Source organism: Aquarana catesbeiana, linkage group LG08, assembly GCF_042186555.1.
Source record: "Aquarana catesbeiana isolate 2022-GZ linkage group LG08, ASM4218655v1, whole genome shotgun sequence".
Taxonomy (NCBI): Eukaryota; Metazoa; Chordata; class Amphibia; order Anura; family Ranidae; genus Aquarana; species Aquarana catesbeiana.
Window position 1 is genome coordinate 154971022 of NC_133331.1, and position 20456 is coordinate 154991477.

A 20456-nucleotide genomic window follows, 5' to 3' on the forward strand; every position below is an offset into this window, starting at 1 on the left:
CTGTGTATGTGTGTGTGTGAGAGACAATGTTGTCCACTTCTTTTAATCATTTTAATTGTTGGTGCTTGGATGTGTCGGCCATTTTGGTCTGCTGTTTTTTGATATTTGTATATTTTTCAATACAGTCAATTTTTTAAGAATTCCAATGCCGTGGTTGGTTCTCCTTGTGCAACTCTTGTTTTTGGGGTAATCACTCTGATTCCCCTCAGTGCTAGGTGGTTGTGGATACTTTCATTGCTGACCTTATGAAAATACAAGTTACCTAGCCATTACTATAATATACAGTCTTCTATACTTTGTATTATTCATTTGGAACAAGGAGGCATATCAGAAAAAAAACTCACCCACCTGTTTAAATCGCTTCCACCTGAAAAAGCATTGCCTGCTCTACAAAACATACAATATAGCAGCCAGGAGTGTGTTTAAAACCCCTGTCTACCAGCCGCTGTTTATATATTGCACTGGTAGAAAAATTAACCTAAAAAGATTAAACAAATTCAATTTGCAGACCTATTTGTTGTATCCTGGAAGCAAAACATGTTTGAAAAAAAATATAGATATAGTATACAAATACCTATTTATAGAAACATGATTATTATAGCATCCCCCTGAAATACAAGCAAGCAGTAATAAAATATAAGCAAATAAGTGTTCTTGCTTTGTGCAAACAATTTAAAGCAGAACACCAGACAAGTAATAACCCAGCTTCTCATGTCTGCACAAAGTGTTAAATAAAACAGAATTTAATACTTTATATTGACTCTGAAAGTTAATGTTAAAGAATATGAAAATCTGCATTAAAGTTAACGTTATCTGTCTAAAAAGTAATTCTTAGGCAATGCAGGTTTCCTAGGACGGTTTGTGCAAATACTTGCACTAGTTTCAAAATTAATACCAGTTTTCTTGTGAAGCCTCCTCAGATTCTAATCGCAGGCTGTGAATGGGCCTCAACAGCCCCCCAGACACCTTACGCCAGGTTAAGACTTGTGTGGTGGATAAAGCACACATTAACACACATCATGTCACATGCTGTGTTAAAGTAGCCCATTCATTTAGAATGGGCTGTCAACACATCAAATTGCAGCCAAAACCCAACCTGGCCCTATTTTGGGAATGCAAGGCACGACAGGTGCAATTCATGTGCTGCCCTAGTGCACCGGGAAGCCATTAAAAAGGGAAGTTTTGCTTTATGCTTTAACAGTAAAATATACACAACACATGAGAATATACAATAATGCCTTTACAACACAAAAAAAGGTCTTGCATACAAGTATTTTCTGTAATGAGGTGAACAAAGCCATAGTACAATGCTGTTACAAAGCTGAAATAGCTTGGGAAAATGCTAAACGCTACCTGCTGCCAAGTAAACTGGGTGCTGATTTGCTGGGCTCCATGCTTGGACTGCAGACCGTTCAATTTCTTTCAGCTTCATTTTCTGTAATATATAAACAAGTTGAAGCATGACATTAGGCAAAAAAGGGTAAGGTGTAACTTGTGCTTACTACTGAAACAACATACAAATGTACTGATTATTAGAGCTTCTGTAATAGGTAAAGTGTAATATACAATACAAAGAAAGAAACAAAAAGAACCAGGCTAACGGTTGCCACACAATCCCAAGTAGGAAGAAAAAGGAGTACTCATGTATATGAAAATAACAAAGTTTATTGGTACATGTTAAAATTTAATAAAAACATAATAAAAAAAATTGCGACAAAACTGCTCATCAACTTCCCATCAAAAATTGATTAAGTAGATAGAAGCAAAACAAAGAAACCTATTAGTGTGACCGGTTCACACAGGGGCGACTTGTCAGGCGACCTAGCCGCCTGACAAGTCGCCTCCCGTTCTGTACAATGGAACCGTTCTAATAGGAGCGACGCAAGTCGCTCCGACTTAGAAAAAGGTTCCTGTACTACTTTGGGGGCGACTTGCATAGACTTCTATACAGAAGTCGTTTTGCAAGTCGCCGTGGCAGTCGTGTGCAGGTCGCCTCAGTGAGGCGACCTGCAAGTCGTGCTGCCCCTGTGTGAACTGGGGCTCACAGGTTATGTCTCTAAATTGTATCTAATTTTGTAATGTACAATATGCAGTGTAACAAGCGCTAAATGAGGGAACATTTAGGTCCCGTTCACACTACACGTAGCTGGAACAAGTGTTCACACTCACAATTCTTTGTGTCGCACATAGGGCACCCCACTCACTTGAATGGGCTGTCCTATGTGCGTTTGTCCCCCAAAGGCAAGAAGCTCCTGTTCCATTTTGGGCGACAATCTTTACACAATTTTTAAAGGTGCTTGTCGCCGCAACTGCTGTGCAATTCTATAAAGACAAAACAAAAAAGAGAGGCACACACACCTAGTGCATTACCAAATACATTTAATAGGTGTTTAAAAAATTAAAAGTGGATACTCAGAAAAGTAGCGACCCACAATGAGCCATAAAACTACACAAAGTTAAACGGTGCGGGCACTGCAAACGTTACAGGCTGACGCGTTCTGAGAGCGCACACACTTCCTCAGAGACAAGCTCTGAGCGAAGCACTGCTGATCACGGGAAAAATCTCAGCACATTTGTGTTGCCATTTAGAATGAATAATGGCACCCAAATGTGTGCTGTATGCTTTGCAGCGATTGCTGTGTCATTTGGAATTGCGGCGATTACGCCCGCATTTCAAAATCATGATGTGTGAATGGGGCCTGAGGTTGAAACAAACTGGCAAAACAAGGAACATAGGCAGGAAGGGATCAGAGAAATGGGAGCAACAAAGAAAAAAAAATGTGCCAGGGCAAGTTACTCATTGGAAGTTTAGTAAAAAAAAAAAAAAATAGCTAGAAGAAATATTTTTAATAGAAGACACTTTGCCTGTCCCGAATGATCAGTGCCGCCAGATATATCCGGCAACACTGATCATTGTATTCTGATGTCGGGGAGGGCTCACTGCTGTCAGAATACAATACCACAGTGGGAAGGATTCCCCCCCATCCATATAATGTGTGAACGGGGTAGTCAGATAATTTCTTCTCGTTTACTCCGCTGGTTGAAATAAAAAAATAAATAAATAAAAATGTGATCAAAAGTATGTTTAAATGTAGTTTACAAATAAATAGTGTTACTGCAGATAAAGAGTGTATATTTTATTCTGTAATTTTGCTTTTTTTTAACTAATGACACAAAACTTGTAGTTCTGGTACAAACCCCCACAATAGCCCACAAGATCACAGACAGCTGTCCCCCTTCTCCTTAGATCACTGCCATTCGCAGAGGAAAAAGCTCTCTTCCCCTGAGAACAGATATACTCCGCTTCATAAACAGTCCCACAGGAGGAGAGGTTTTTCCTCTGGGAACTCCCGAGAACTGAGTTGCAGTAAATTACTTCATTTTCATATACGGACACCTCAGTGTTTATATCAGAAATAGAAAGGTACAAAAGTAAAAAAGCAATACGTTTTCTTTTTAATTTAACCACTTCAGCACCGGAAGATTTGGCTGCTGAATGACCAGGCCATTTTTTGCGATTCAGCACTGCGTCGCTTTTAATGGACAATTGCGCGGTCGTGCGACGCTGGACCCAAACAATATTGACTTCCTTTTTTTCCCACAATTAGAGCTTTCTTTTGGTGGTATTTGATCACCCCTGCATTTTTTTATTTTTTGCGCTATAAACAAAAAAAGAGCGACAATTTTGAAAAAAAAAAAAAAAAAGAGCGAGTGGAGAGTGCCATCAAGGATTACATTTACCAGAAGTATCATTTGACCCGTTGGGGTCTTCATTTGAAGTGAGAGGCTGGGGCACACCTTTGGTGGATTGCGGAAGCAAGTGTGACTACACTTTAAGATTGGCTGCCTTTTCCTGCACTTCTACATACCGGCATATGCATGTTTATCTGAATTTGAGATTTGAAGTTATTCATTTTTCACAAGCACTTTCTTGCACATTAAGAAAGCTTGACCTTTATTACTTATTGGACTACATTTATAGACTTGAAATATTTATAATTGTTATTTAAAAGTTATTTACACATGCACTTTCTTTTGCTCGATTAAAGGTTTTGGATTATATATATTTTGCTTTGAGTTAGCACCGCATTTACATTTTTATCTATTGTTTTTATGTAGATTTTACACTGTGTCCCAACTTTTGGAGTTGTATAAATACTAAGAAACAATGTTTTTTTTAAAACATAAGAGGTAAGGCAGATTAAATAACTTTATTACAAATTTGTCTCAGGCATTTAGACCCCTTTTACACTGAAGGCGCTTTTCAGGTGTTTTAGCGCTAAAAATAGCGCCTCCCATGCCTACCCAGTGTGAAAGCCCGAGTGCTTTCACACTGGGGCGGTGCGCTTGCAGGATGGGAAAAAAGTCAAGCAAGCAGAATCTTTGGGGCGGTTTGGGAGCAGTGTATACACCTCTCCCAAAATGCCCTGCCCATTGAAATGAATGGGCAGCGCTGCTGGAGTGACTGCAAAGCACTTCGGCAGTGCCGCAGAATGGGCGCTTTTAACCATTTGTTCGGCCGCTAGCGGGGGTTAAAAGAACCCCGCTCGCAGCCGAAAAGCGCCGCTAGCGTGTCAAAGGGGTCTTAATGATCCGAAACACAACAGCAAGTCCACCTCCAAATGTTTTAAACAAAGCAAAAATGTAGGTTTTGGAGTGGCCTAGTTAAAGCCCAGACTTAAATGCAATTGAGATGCTGTATCATGACCTTACACAGGCTGTTCATGCTGGAAAACCCTCCAATGTGGCTGAATTAAAACAATTCTGTAAAGAAGAGTGGGCCAAAATTGCTCCACAGCAAAGTGAAAGACTCATTGCCAGTTAACGCAAATGCTCGAGGCAATTACTTTTTCACATAAAGCCAGGCAGGTTTGGACAGCTTTTTTGCCTTAATAAATGAAACCATCTAAATCACCATTTAAAAACTGCATTTTGTATTTATTCGGGTTATCTTTGTGTAATGATAAAATTTGTTTGATGATCTGAGTCATTTAAGTGTGACAAATATGCAAAAAAATTAAAAAATCTGAATAGGGGCAATTACTTTTTCACAGCATTAAAATATAAAATATACACACACACACACACACACACACACACACACACACACACATATATATATATAATTTTTTTTTTTTAAATATATACGCACACACACACAGTGGATATAAAAAGTCCACACACCCCTGTTAAAATGTCAGGTTTCTGTGATGTAAAAAAATAACAAATGAGACAAAGATAAATCATCTCATAACTTTTTCCACCTTTAGACACCATTCACACAGGGGCAACACGACTTGCAGGTCGCCTCAGCGAGGCGACCTGCAAACGACTGCCCGGGCGACTTGCAAAACGACTTCTGTATAGAAGTCTATGCAAGTCGCCCCCGAAGTCGTACAGGAACCTTTTTCTAAGTCGGAGCGACTTGCGTCGCTCCCCTTAGAACGGTTCCATAGCACAGAACGGGAGGCGACTTGTCAGGCGACTAGGTCGCCTGACAAGTCGTCCCTGTGTGAATGGGCTCTTAATGTGAGTGACCTATAAAACTGTACAACTCAATTAAACAACAAACTGAAATCTTTTAGGTGGAGGGAAGAAAAAATAAAAACCCTTAACCACTTAAAAACCAGGTCTAGTTTTTCAAACTTGTTTACAAGTTAAAATCATTTCTTTTTGCTAGAAAATTACTTAGAACCCCCAAACATTATATATTTTTTTTCCTAACACCCTAGAGAATAAAATAGCGGTCTTCATATTACTTTTTGTCACACTGAATTTGTGCAGCGGTCTTACAAGCGCACTTTTTTGGGAAAAAATACACTTTTTTGAATAAAAAAAATAAGACAACTCTAAAGTTAGCCCAATTATTTTTTATATTGTGAAAGATGATGTTATGCCAAGTAAATTGATACCCAATATGTCAATATGCGCCCGCTCGTGGAATGGCGACAAACCTTTACCCTTAAAAATCTCCATATGCAACATTTTAAAAATGCTACAGGTTGCATGTTTTGAGTTAGAGGAGGTCTAGGGCTAGAATTATTGCTCTCGCTCTAATGATCGCGATGATACCTCACCATTTTCATATGCATTCATATGCTTCTGCACGCAAGCTCGGCGGGACGGGGCGCATTTAAAAATTGTTTTTATTATTTCTTATTTATTTTACCTTTTTTTTTGTACACTTAAAAAAAAAAAAAAAAAAAAGGTCACTTTTATTCCTATTAGAAGGAATGTAAACATCCCTTGTAATAGAAAAAAAAGCATGGCAGGACCTCCTAAATATGAGATCTGGGGTCAAAAGACCTCAGATCACATTTACACTAAAATGCAATAATAAAAATAAATTAAAAAAAAAAAGTAGTTTGAAAAAAATTACTTAAAAAAAAAAATGTTGCTTTAAGAGCTATGGGCGGAAGTGACATTTTGACGTTGCTTCCGCTCTGCAATGGTATGGACCCGGGTGGGGGCCATCTTCCCCTCACTCAGCTCCATACCACAGAGGGGACGCAATCGCCTCCGCCGCTGCTGGTGGATACGCTAAGCGGCGGAGGGGGGCCCCTCTCCCGCTGCCGATTAAAGTGATCTCGCTGCGAATCTGCCACAGAGACCACTTTTATCTGAAAGCGGACCACCCACTGAAGAAGATACCGGGGTTATGGCAGCTAGCTGCTGCCATAACAACGATATTCCTCTTCAAAGTGCCGACGTATAACGACGGTGGTCGGTTTGTAAGTGGTTAAACTAATACTTTGTTGAAGCACCTTTTAATTTTATTACAGCACTCAGTCTTATTGGGTACGAGTCTATCAGCATGGCACATCTTGAAATGGCAATATTTGCCCACTCTTTGCAAAAACACTGTGCACAACCCTTTTCAGATCACCCCACAGATTTTCAATCAGATTCAGGTCTGGGCTCTGGCTGGGCCATTCCAAAACTTTAATCTTCTTCTGGTAAAGCCATTCCTTTGTCGATTTGGATGTATGCTTTGGGTCATTGCCATGCAGAAATATGGAGGTTCCTCATCATGTTCAGCTGTCTAGCAGAAGCCTGAAGGTTTTGTACCAATATTAACTGGTATTTGGAACTGTTCATAATTCCCTCTACCTTGACCTGTTCCAGCTGAAGAAAAGCCCAAATGCATGATGCTGCCATGACCATACTTCACGGTGGGTATGGTGTTCTTTTGGGGATGTGCAGTGTTTTTGCCCCAAACATATCAGGAATTTGGAATTATGGCCAAAAAATTCAACCTTGGTTTCATCAGACCATAACACATTTTCCCACATGCTTTTGGGAGACTTCAGTCTTTGCAAAATTTAGCTGGGCTTGGATGTTTTTCTTTGTAAGAAAAGGCTTCCGTCTTGCCACTCTACCCCATAACCCAGACATATGAAGAATACGGGGGATTGTTGTCACATGTACCACACAGCCAGTACTTGCCAGATATTCCTACAGCTCCTTTAATGTTGCTGTAGGCCTCTTAGCAGCCTCCCTGACCAGTTTTCTTCTCGTCTTTTCATCAATTTTGGAGGGACGTCCAGTTCTTGATAATGTCACTGTTGTGCCAAATTTTCTCCACTTGATGATGACTGTCTTCACTGTGTTCCATGGTATATCTAATGCCTTGGAAGTTCTTTTGTACCCTTCTTCTGACTGATACTTTTTAACAGTGAGATCCCTCTGATGCTTTGGAAGCTCTCTGCAGACCATGGCTTTTGCTGTAGGATGTGACTAAGAAAATGTCAAGAAAGACCTACTAGAATAGCTGAACTTCATTTGGGGTTATTCAGAGGCATTAAAGAGGCTTATTTAACATAAGTTTGAATGTGATTGCTTAATTCTGAACACAGCTACATCCCCAGTTATAAGAGGATAATGAATCCTCTATTCAGGAGGTTAATCAGTCTCAATCAATGGGTGTCCCTCCTCCTCCTCCTTCTCTTCCTCCTGCAGATCTGACTCTTTCCTAATTTGCCAGGGAATATAAACCTATATCCAGAGCATTCAAGCCAACCCAAATATTTGGGCTATCACTAAACAAGTTACAAATGAAATCCAGAACAATAAATGGAAGGGATTGTCCTGTTCCAATTTAACTTCTGGACAGCAGGAAGCGATTCGCTCCTTGCAAGAAAAACTCCAATTTAATCATCAAGCCCTCCGCAAGGGGGGCAACTTGGTGGTAATGGATTGCACCCAATATGAGGCTATGATCATGGATCTTCTCAACAACAAAAGCTGGTATTGGACGGTATATGTAGGGTTTGTAAATAATATAATCATTTGTTTTAGGAAGCCAATAGGCTCAGCATATCGTAACAAATTGATCAACAAAAAAAAATGAGAATTTATAAACATTGAATTTCCAAAAACTCCAACATTTTACACCTTGCCTAAGATTCACAATAGTATGACTCTTCCCCTTGGGCGACCCATCGTCTCTGGCAATGGATGCCTCACGGAGGTTGCCGGCTAGATGGTGGATGATTATCTTTGTCCCCATGTGGAAGCATTAACATCATATATACAAGACACCATGGACCTTCTAAAGATCATGGATGGGATGCATGTTCCTAGGGGAGCTTGGTTGGTCGCAATTGATGTGGAGGCCCTCTACAACTCTATTCCCCAGGAGGTGGGGTTCGGGTTGTAGAGGGCTTCATTTCAGAATGTGAAAAAACATCTAAACCCTATAATAGCATTTTTATAACAGCTTACCTGTAAAATCCTTTTCTTGGAGTACATCATGGACACAGCCATAGTAATAACTATATGGGTATATAGGATACCTTTAGGTGATGGACACTGGCACACCCTAAGACAGGAAGTTAATTCCCTATATAACCCCTCCCATTACTGGGAGTACCTCAGTTTTTCAGCCAAGCAATACACATGTAACCAAAGAGGGGAGGGACCTCTGTGTCCTGTGATGTACTCCAAGAAAAGGATTTTACAGGTAAGCCGTTATAAAAATCCTATTTTCTTTATAGTACATCACGGGACACAGAGCCATAGTAACCATAGCCTTAATAACACACAGCGTTCACCTTCATCTATAGGCCACCCGGGTACCCACATGCATAATGATCCAATTACTATTTCTTTATTGGACTGCAAATCCAGGCATACCTTGCCCTCTCTCCAACATCATCACCATACACAAGCAAAATCCCTATTTCAGTCCAAACACCTTACGCCTAAACGGGATACCTCTCATAATCACCCTCGTCCACATACCCATGGACCTCAAGTTAAAAATCAAAAAAAGAAAAATCAGAAAAGCCCAGCGCATAAGTGTATAACTAACAATGAGCTCCATCAACCCACATCCGCCTCAGCCCCTAACACTATTGAGGCTAAGAGTGGAACCTGGCCCCTTTTTATCAATCCCTGAACCCGAAGCTGCAATTCAAACTACTACTCCTCTAAAAGGTATTAAACAACACCAGAATTCAAGCAAGCACAATTCAATCTAGTATTACAGAGCAGCCATCTCCTCATGACTCCCCCCTATGGACCCACCGACACCCTCCATCTCTTCTTTTTTAGTGTTCACCCCCTCGCCTGCCAAAAGAGAAAGCTCACCGCAGAGGCAGAAGAGGGGGAAGACGCAGACACAAAAAGAAGGAAGAAAGTACGCAGACTGTGATCATGTGTTGTCCTCATCCGAACAATTATTGTTGGCACAAGGCCTAACCTTTGCCCCTACGGCACACCCCAACCCCTTTACACTTTTTCTCGATCTGAACAGATTTGTCAGAAATATTATGGTTAAACATAATTTTAACATCCAAGCCTCCAAAAATAGTAATAGCAACAGCAAAATCGATAACAAACTCCAACCCTCATGAATCCAGTATCGCCATGACAGATTCATTGGAACTAAATGCATTGGAAGATCTAAAAGATGTATATACCGGAGATCAAGATGATCATGTCGAAGCACTGACCCAACATCTACCTACCTCACCACCGATACAGCAAACCCAAATCTATTTTTAATCGCACATTTGCTAAAGGTCCTTATGTTCTTAGTTTTTACCAAGTCGTATATGCTGACATCTTACGTCTATGTCAACAGTCCACAACTAATACTTTTTCCCACTTGACTACAGCAGAATCTAAGGCTCTAAAAGAGCTTTCAGATAATCAGCAATTAATCATTAGGTCAGCCGACAAAGGAGGTGGCATCGTGGTCCAAAATCACACAGACTATCAGTTCGAATCAGATAGGCACCAATTGGATACATCTACATATAAAAAAACTGTCTAATGACCCATTACCTAAATTCTTACTTGAAGCCCACGAGTTGATGCTAAGAGCAGCAGAGGTCGGTATCATTACCAAGTCGGAGGTCGCGTTTCTCAAACATGACTTTTATAAAAGGCCCTATTTCTACCACCTCCCAAAAAGGTACATAAAGATCCAATAGATCCCCCAGGAACGCCAATTGTTGCAGCAATGGAAAGCATCACCAGCTATTTCTCAATCTATTTAGACCATTTTCTGCAACCCATAGTTCGCAACCTCCCTCATATATAAAAGATAGTATACATCTGTTGGACATGCTGCAGCATTACTCTTGGGAAACCATGTATCATTGGCTTTCATTGGATGTAGTCTCTCTATACACCTCTATTCCACACATGGTTGGCCTACAAGCCACAAAATATTATCTAAACAAAGACCCTCTGCTCAACTCACGCCAGATAGAATTTCTGTTAGATATTCTTGTATATTGTCTAACACAATTATTTTAAGTCCAATGGCGAATTTTTCATTCAGACTCAAGGTAGTGCTATGAGGGCTAACTTTGCCCCCAGTTACGCCAACCTGACAATGGGCCAATGGGAACACCAGTACGTCCAACACAACAATCCTTATGCATCCCATCTAGTGTATTATGGGTGATACATTGATGACGTGGTTATCATTTGGGACGGTCCGGAATCAATTCCGACCTTCCTACAATACTGTAATACCAATAATATGGGACTTTTCTTCACTTCTGTAACCGATAAAAACAAGTTGGCTTTTTTGGACTTAGAGCTATTCCATCAAAACAACATCATCTGTGCACGCAATAACATAAAGCCCACCTCAGGAAATTCTTACCTGCACTATAAGAGCTGTCATCATCCCCGTTGGAAAAATAACATCCCTAGAAGCCAATTCTGTAGGCTCAAGCACAACTGCACTTTAGAACAGGACTACAATTCCCATGGTGAGCTACTCAAACTAAAGTTTAAAGAAAAAAGGATACCCGGACGAAATTGTAGAAGAAGCCTTCCAACATTATCTTTATAAAGATATCAATAGGGATAAAGAAGTCACACTTATGGACAGTCCTCAATCTATCCGATTCATTACACAGTTCCACAACAAATTTAAAAAGATGGAAAAGATTTTCAAAGACACTGGCCAATACTAAGAGAGGACCCTCATCTTAAAAGGCACAGTCAGTGATGGTCGCCTGGTCACTTATAGACGAGCCAAAAACATCAAAGCAAAAATAGCTCCCATCGTTAACTTTTTTCAACATCAAAGGTATGTACCAATGCAAAAAAACCTCTATGTCTTACATGTGCCCATATAAACACATATACAAAAGGACTTCTATCACAAAGGCATACAGTAACTAATACCAGATTTTTTTTACGTGTTCCTCCGAATACGTACTTTACTCTTTGACCTGTCCCTGCGGTCCACTATATGTGGGGCCGCACGATCAGGACTCTGCGGAAGCGATTTGGAGTACATCAAAATTTTGTGGAACAAGGCAAAGATAAACATAGTGTTCCCAGACATTTTTTGGAATTTAATGATCAATCATCTCTAGGACTACGAGTTTGGATATTAGAATCCATCCCGAAGACTCTGCCAACTGCCGAACATTATAAAAGACTATACGAAAGAGAAAACTATTGGATTTATTTCCTGGATACCTTATCGCCTGGAGGCCTAAGTGAAAGCATAAAGATTAATACCTTGTTATGATGATATGACAACACCCGCTACACTTTTCTTATTATTGCCCCTCCTTCACTAGACAGATTATCTGAAAAACATATAGATGTTCCAGATATCATGTCTGGTGCATGTGGGTCTACACACGCATACATTATCATAATTTAATTCTTTACCCTCACTTTTAATCCCATTTTTAATGCTTTTTAAAAAAAACGTTTTAAATAATCTTCTAAAAACTTTTTAAAAATCTAAAAACCTAAAAGTGAAATTCTCCCTATGTATAACATTAGTATACATTTTAACATCACCTAACCATAATTAGCTGTTACAATGGTAACATCACTATTAATCTAATTTACTCTAATCACACTACTTCACCTGCATCAATGCTATTATCTTATTTGATAAAATCCCAATTTAATACTAGAATATACGTATTTAGACATGTGTTCTAGAAATTAAGATAAATTGATTTATAAGGCTACTACTAATATTACTTATCACCTATTACGTTTTTAATATCCATTAATTATTTAATTCGATTTCTTTTACATATATCAGACCGGTACGAATATAATGATAGATACATCCCTATGTTATTATTATTATTCAGGATTTATATAGCGCCGACAGTTTACGCAGCGCTTTACAACATGAGAGCAGACAGTACAATTACCATACAATTCAATACAGGAGGAATCAGAGGGCCCTGCTCGTTAGAGCTTACAATCTAGGAGGGAGGGTCAAGTTATACAAGAGGGTAACAGCTGAGGGGGATGAGATAACGGAGAAAACAGTGCAGTTGTTAGATGGAGGCAGGATAGGCTTCTCTGAAGAGGAAAGTTTTCCGGGATCGCCTAAAGGTGGATAAATTTGGAGACAGTCTGACAGATTGGGGTAGGGAATTCCAGAGTATGGGCGAGGCTCGGGAGAAGTCCTGGAGGTGGATATGGGAGGAGGTGATGAGGGAGCTAGAGAGCAGGAGGTCTTGGGAGGAACGGAGACGGCGATTAGGTTGGTATTTTGAGACTAGGCTAGTGATGTAACTAGGAGCAGAGTTGTGGATGGCTTTGTAACTTATTGTTAGTATTTTGAATTTAGTGGCAGCCAGTGGAGGGATTGGCAGAGAGGGGTAGCAGACACTAAGCGGTTTGTAAGGTTGATGAGTCTGGCAGCAGCATTCATGATGGACTGAAGGGGGGATAGTCTATTTAAAGGTAAGCCAATGAGAAGGGAGTTGCAGTAGTCAAGGCGAGAGATAACCAGGGAAAGAATCAGGAGCTTTGTGGTTTCGTTAGAAAGGGACGTAGTTTAGAGATGTTGCGGAGGTTGAGGCAGCAAGCTTTGGAAAGTGATTGGATGTGGGGTCGAAAGGAGAGTTCAGAGTCCAGGATAACACCTAGCACCCTGACATGTGGGGAGGGGTGGATGGTTGTGCCATTGCTCTTGACAGACAAGTCAGGAGAAGAGGCACGTGGGGGAGGAAATATTATAAGCTTGGTTTTGGACAAGTTGAGTTTGAGGAAGTGGTGTGACATCCATACAGATATGTCGGTTAGTAAGTTAGTGATGCGTGAGGAGACTGATGGGGTGAGTTGAGGGGTGGAGAGATAAATTTGTGTGTGGTCAGCGTAGAAATTATATTGAAAGCCATGAGAGGCTATCAGCTGACCCAGGGAAGAGGTGTAGATTGAAAATAAGAGAGGTCCAAGAACAAAACCTTGGGGGACCCCGACGGAAAAGGGAAGAGGAGTGGAGGAAGTAGAATTGTAAGTGACAATAGGTAGGATGAGAGCCACTGAAGAGCACAGTCACGAAGACCGAGGGAGTAAAGTATTTTGAGGAGGAGGGGGTGGTCAACCATGTCAAAGGCAGCTTAAAGGTCCAGAAGTAGGAGTACAGAATAGTGTCAGTTGGTTTTTGCAGTTAGTAGGTCGTTTGTGAGTTTTAGAAGAGCAGTTTCTGTGGAGTGTTGAGGGCGAAATCCAGACTGAAGGGGGATCAAGAAGGTTGTTCTTAATGAGGTGGTCACTCAGTTGGTTGTAAACCAGGCGTTCAAGGAGTTTAGAGGAAAAGGGGAGCAAGGAGATAGGGCGTAGGTTGTTAAGATTGGTAGGGTCCAAGAACGGCTTTTTAAGTATGGGGGTGACCAGTGCATGTTTTAGAGCATTGGGGAAGGTGTCAGAGGTGAGGGAGAGTTTGAAGATGTGGGTTAGAGAGTGTAGGATGGAGTCAGAGGGCGACCGGAGCATTTGAGAGGGAATAGGGTTCAGGGGACAGGTGGTTAGGTGGGCGATAGAAAAGAGTTTAGCAACTTCGTCTGTAGTTGCAGATTTGAAAAAGGGGACTGTTGGTTGTACCTGTTGACATGGGGTCTTAGCTGGGGGAGATACCTGTAGAGTGGAGATTTCATCACGGATTGTATCAATCTTGTTTTTGAAGTGATTAGCGATCTCCTGTGCAGTGAGTCAGTGGGTGGAGGAGAGTTTACGGAGACTGGATGAGAAGGTGTTAATAAGAGTTGTAAAACAGGTTTGCTTGGCAGTGTTGAGGAAAGAATAGTATTTTTGGAGGGCAAATTTGTATTGGTTGAAGTCTTTGAGAGACTTAGTCTTGTGCCACAGACGCTCAAGAGCGCGACTACGTTTTTTGAGAATTTTAGTGTCATCTGTTTGCCAGGGTTGTAGGGGTCGGGGTCTGATTCTGCATGTAGTGAGGGGAGGTGGTCAGTAGCAGAATAGAGGAGAGAGGAGTTGAAGTTGCAAAAGTTTCTACGGGTGATGGTTAGGCGATTGGAGAGAAAGGTGGTGGAAGACAGGGGGAGAGAGAAACTAATAAGGTGGTGGTCGGAGAGAGGAAAAGGATTGTTTGAGAAGTTGCATGGTGTGCATAGGTAGGAGAATACAAGGTCAAGGGTGTTGCCATCAGAGTGAATAGAAGCCTGTACCCATTGCTTCAGGTCAAATGACGAGGTTAGACTAAGAAGTTTAGAAGTAGCAGGAGTGTTTGTATTAGCAGGGATGTTGAAATCACCGAGAAGGATAGTGGGAATTTCCGAAGAGAGAAAGTAGGGTTGCCAGGCAGAGAACTCATCAAGGAAAGTCGATAGTGGTCCAGGGGGTCGGTAGATCACAGCAATTCTTAGGGAAGCAGGAGAGAATAGACGTATACAGTGGGCTTCAAATGATGAGAGGGAAAGAGAGGGAGGGGAGTGAATAACCTGGAAGGTGCATTGGGGGGATAGGAGGAATCCCACTCCACCTCCCTTGCGTCCATTAGGCCTAGGGGAGCAAGTCCAGTGAAGGCCACCCTGGGAGAGGGAAGCAGGAGAAAGCGTGTCAGATTCGTGGAACCAGGTTTCGGTGAGAGCAAGTAGATTAAAGGTATTAGTGACAAAGAGGTCATGAACAGCGGTGAGTTTGTTGCAGACAGAGCGGGCGTTCCAGAGGGCACAGGAGTGGGGGAGGCTGGTGTTGGGAAGAAGAGAAATGGAGACTAAATTGTGTAGATTGCGACTACTGCCAGAGGGGGTAGGGTGATGGTGATGGGTGTGTTGGATACAGTTAAATAAGGGAGGCCCAGGGTTTGGGGAAATATCTCCAGCAATTAGGAGAAGCAGAAGTGTAAGGGAGGTAATATGATTTGTATGAGGGGACATGCTTCAGTATCCTGGGGGGGTTTGTTAGCGAGTGGGCTTAGAGTTAGAAAGAGGTGATGAGTGCAGTAATAGGGGGAGGGGAGAAGTGAGGGTGATATGTACAGATTCTGGGGTGGAGAAGAGGGGTGAAGAAAAGAGAGCTTGAGGAGAGTGGCTGCAATTGTGAAGAGGAGGAGAGGTAAAGAGAGCATGTTTTAGAGAAGAAGGTGAGATAATGTGAAAATGAGGTTACCTGCAGTCTGATGTGGTTTGTTTTGTGCAAATCGCTGAAGTGCAAGAGCAGAAGTGCCACTTATTTAAAGAACCCCACTTCTTTGGAGGAACCCCTGTATTTGCAGCCCCCTGTATGTGTTCCCCCGCAAAGAAAGCCTTGTTTTATACTATGTTGGGTGTGAATGGAATCTGGCAATTAATCAATTAGGAGGTGATATAAAGGCACACAGCTAGCAGAGCAAAGCTTTCACATCACAATCAAATTGCAGGAGGACCAAGAGGCCAAAATTGTAAAGATAAGGGAGCCCATAATTTAGGTAAGATTTAATAGCTAAATAAACATTGAAATAATGTGAGCATGGCTACAGATGGAGTTGAAACAGCGGTGACAAACAGATTTACCAAATATGTATGTAGGCAGTCAATTTTTAGTTTGCGGGGCATGGGAGTATAAACGCAGATTACCAAATATGTATGTAGGCAGTCAGTCAATTTTCAGTTTGCAGAACATGGGAGTATAAACGCAGATTACCTGTGAATAGAGAAGATGTTCTGATGGATGGTGCAAGAGCAGAAGTGTCACTTATTTAACCACTTGAGGTCCGGGCCATAGCCGAATGACGGCTACAGCGCGGACCTCAATCTCCGGGAGGACGTCATATGACGTCCTCCCCCATGCACGCGCACCGCGCGCACCCTGCAGGGCGCGCGCTGTGATCACCGAGTCACGGAGACTCGGATGATCACAGATCCGAGTAAGGGGCCGGTCCCGGCCCCTTACCATGTGATCAGCTGTCAGCCAATGACAGCTGGTCACATGATGTAAACAAAAGCTCGGTGATCGGTTTCGTTTTCTCCTCACGCTGACAGCGTGAGGAGGAAAAAAAAGCCGATCACTGGCTTATGTCAAAGGGACATCGGTCCCGAAGAGGAAGGAGGCACAGATGCCTCATCTGTGCCTCCAAGTGCCATCTGCCAGTGCCCACAAGTGCCACCTATTAAAGCCCACAAGTGCCACCTATCAATGCCCACAAGTGCCACCTATCAATGCCCACAAGTGCCACCTATCAATGCCACCTAGCAGTGCTGCCATCAATCAGTGCCCAACACTGCCACCCATCAGTGCCCATAACCGTCACCCATCAGTGCCCATCACTGCCACCTATCGGTGCCCATCAGTGCTGCCTCATCAGCGTACATCAACGAAGGAGAAAAATTAACTGTTTGCAAAAATTGATAACAAAATATAAAAAAAATATAATTTTTTTTTTTAAATTCTGTCTTTTTCAATTTTTTTAACAAAAAATAAAAACCGTAGAGGTGATCAAATACCATCAAAAGAAAGCTCTATTTGTGGGAAAAAAATGATAAAAATTTCATTTGGGTACCGTGTTGTATGACCGCGCAATTGTCATTCAAAGTGCGACAGCGCTGAAAGCTGAAAATTGGTCTGGACAGGAGGGGGGTTTAAGTGCCCAGTAAGCAAGTGGTTAAAGAACCCCACTTCTTTGGAAGAACCCATATATTTACTTTACTCTATGTCACTGGTCGCCCGCACAAACTATCCGATACCATTCCTATATAAAACTCTCCCCAGTTTAATTGAAGGAATAGACAGCCAGGTCACATAATAGTATTTAGAAAATAATCAAACATTTCGTTAAGCATTTTGCTACAAGTTTAATACCATATTCTTTTGTTTCTATGGTAATCGATCATGTGAGCAGTATTAGTGCGGGCATATAACTCCCTTACCCAGTATGGCCGCTATTGAAGCCTGAGGAAGGGGCACGCATGCCCCGAACGCGAAGCACCGCCCGCTGATCCGACCCCGAAGTGACGTCTGCCTGTGTACGCTGCTGATCACAGCCCACACCACGGAAGCATTGTGTAGCTACTTTGTGACCAGAGGATTGTTATGATTGCGGACACACGTTTAGAACAACTGGATTGGACGTCTTCCTGCACCCGGAATTCAGAGCGGATGACAGTACATGCCTATTTTGATCACACCCTTGTGATTGTATCTTAAAGCCTTCTATTTTAATAAAATGCATTTGCATACTGCACTTAGAGGGCGCTGTTCTTTTGTTCTCTTCTATAGCTATATGGGATGTTCCAGAGCAATGCTATCTGAGGGGAGGGAGACACAAACAAAAAACATGGCGCCATCAGACTTGAGGACCTATACTGCAGGCTGAAGCACACTGCACCCAAAGGCGATATCCTCATGCCTTCTTACATCCACCTGATAGAATCTAGTGAATGTATGGACTAAAGACCAAGCTGCTGCCTTGCAGATTTGAGCCATGGAGGCACGGTGATGCACTGCCCACGAAGCACTAACAGCCCTGGTAGAGTGTGCTTTGATTTGAAAAGGTGGAATCTTCCTCTTCAAACCATAAGCTTGAACCATTACTTGTCGAATCCACTTAAAATAGTAGACTTTGCTGCTGCCTGTCCTTTCCTAGGAGCTTCAGGCAGCACAAACAAAACATTAGTTTTTTCGAATCTGAGCAGCCGCTTTCAAATAGACTTTGACTGCTCTCACTACATCCAGCGAATGCAGCGACTTTTTCCCCCGTAGAACAGAGTTCTGGAAAAAATTAAGATAGAACAATATCCTGGTTTAGATAAAAACCTGACTCTACCTTCGGTAGAAAGTTAGGATAAGGACGCAATACTAACCTATCCTTGTGAATAATTAAATATGGCTCTTTACAAGAGAGAGCAGCCAACTCTGATACCCTTCTTGCAGAAGATATGGCTACCAAAAAAACTAGCTTCCTTGTGAAAAGGACCAAGGGAATATGTCGTATCGGCTCAAAAGGCTGTTTCTGTAATACGGACAGAACTAAATTCAAGTGCCAAGGGTTCAGGGGTGGCTTAACCAGTGGATTAAGCCGCGTTACCCCCTGTAAAAAGTTACGGACCAAAGAATGTGAAGCAAGTGGTAGTTGAAACAATACCAGTAAGGCCGAGACCTGGCCTTTGATAGTACTCGAGGCCAGCTTCATCTCTAACCCTATTTGTAGAAAGGCAAGGATTCTACCCATGACATACTTTCTGGGATGCCAACCCCTGAATTTACACCAGAAAACATATGCCTTACAGATTCTATAATATATGACCAGGAGGACAGCTTTCTTGCATTAATCAAAGTAGATACAACTGATCCTGACAGCCCACGCTTCCTCAGAATGTGGGTTTCAATAGCCAAACCGTTAAATTTAACGCTTGTAAGGTAGGATGGAATACAAGACCCTGCAAGAGCAGGTCCGGAAGTGGTGGAAGGGTCCATGGGTCCCCTACCTCCATCTTTATGATTTCTGCACACCAAGATCTTCTGGGCCACAAGAACCACCAACTTTCTTTCCTGCAAAGAAGTCATGGAAGCAGAATAAGAGGGAATGCATAAATCAGTGAAAACTGATCCCACGGAGTCACCAAGGCATCTGTCCCGCATGCTAGAGGATCCCTTGTTCTTGACACAAAGTTGTCAATCTGTTTGTTGAACCTGGACGCGAATAGGTCTATGTCCGGGATCCCCCATCCCTGGCATATTGCCAGGAAGATATCAGGGTGAAGGGACCATTCCTCCGGGAACAACTGCTGGCGACTCAAGTAATCCGCTTGCCAATTTTCTATTCCCGGAATGAAGACTGCCGATAGGCAAGGAACATGATTTTCTGCCCAAGCTAGGATATGGTTTACCTCTCTCTGGGCCGCAAGACTTCTTGTGTCCCCCTGGTGATTGATATAGGCCACTGCCGAGATTGTCGGATTGGATTCTGACAGGACAATTCTGTAATCTGAATGTCCAGGCCCTCAGGGCCAAGCATGCTGCCTGAATCTCTAGAATATTGATGGGCAAGGTCCTTTCAGATCTGGACCACGTGCCCTGGGCAGTCGCCTTCTCCAGGACTGCTCCCCAACCGGAAAGGCTGGCATCTGTTACCACTTTGCATGTGACCGGTAAGAAGGATTTTCCCTTCTGCAGATTCTTGGTTAACCACCACCAACTGAGGCTCTGGCACACCCTTGGAGATAGATGCATTGGGAGGTCTAAGGCTTGGGAATTTTTGTTCCAAGTGGATAGGATACTGTGTTGCAGCAGTCTTGAATGAAACGAAGCATAGGGAACGGCTTCGAACGAAGCCACCATCTTTCCTAACAAGCTCATGCAAAGGTGAATAGGAGGGTCTTTCTTTGCTCTGATGACCTGAATCAGCTCCTTTATGGCGCTGATATTTGCTTGTGGCAAAAACACTCTTTTCTGGTCTGTATCTATGATCAGATCCAAGCATTCTAGCCTTCTTAATGGTTTTAAGGAAAATTTCTCTAGGTTGAGAGCCCAACCTAGGCTTTCAAGGTAGTTGACTCTGCTGATCACGCTTTTGTCTAAGCGGGCTACTGACCAGTCTATCAAGAGCAGGTCGTCTAGGTGTCACGTACCTGGTCGGAGACTGAAATGACGAGGTCGGCCTCTCTTGTATCTCCAGTCCAGGTCCCGCTGGGAATGGAACAGCAGGAGCCGAGGACCAGGAGGGACACGAGTGCCTACAGCTGCGGACCCAGAGACTTGTGGCGGAGGATGCAATCTTGGAT

At 42.4% G+C, this 20456-nt stretch overlaps 1 protein-coding gene across 4 annotated transcripts in view; it reads right to left on the reverse strand.

Annotated features, from left to right (window-relative positions):
• The window catches only part of SEC31B (SEC31 homolog B, COPII coat complex component), a 387082-nt gene that overhangs the window by 284891 nt on the left and 81735 nt on the right, over positions 1–20456 (reverse strand). For all 4 annotated transcript variants that reach the window (XM_073596586.1, XM_073596585.1, XM_073596584.1 and 1 more), the window contains exon 2: positions 1354–1435. In XM_073596586.1, the coding sequence (XP_073452687.1) occupies positions 1354–1432 (79 nt within the window). In that variant the 5' untranslated portion in view covers positions 1433–1435. The remainder of the gene's footprint in view (positions 1–1353; positions 1436–20456) is intronic.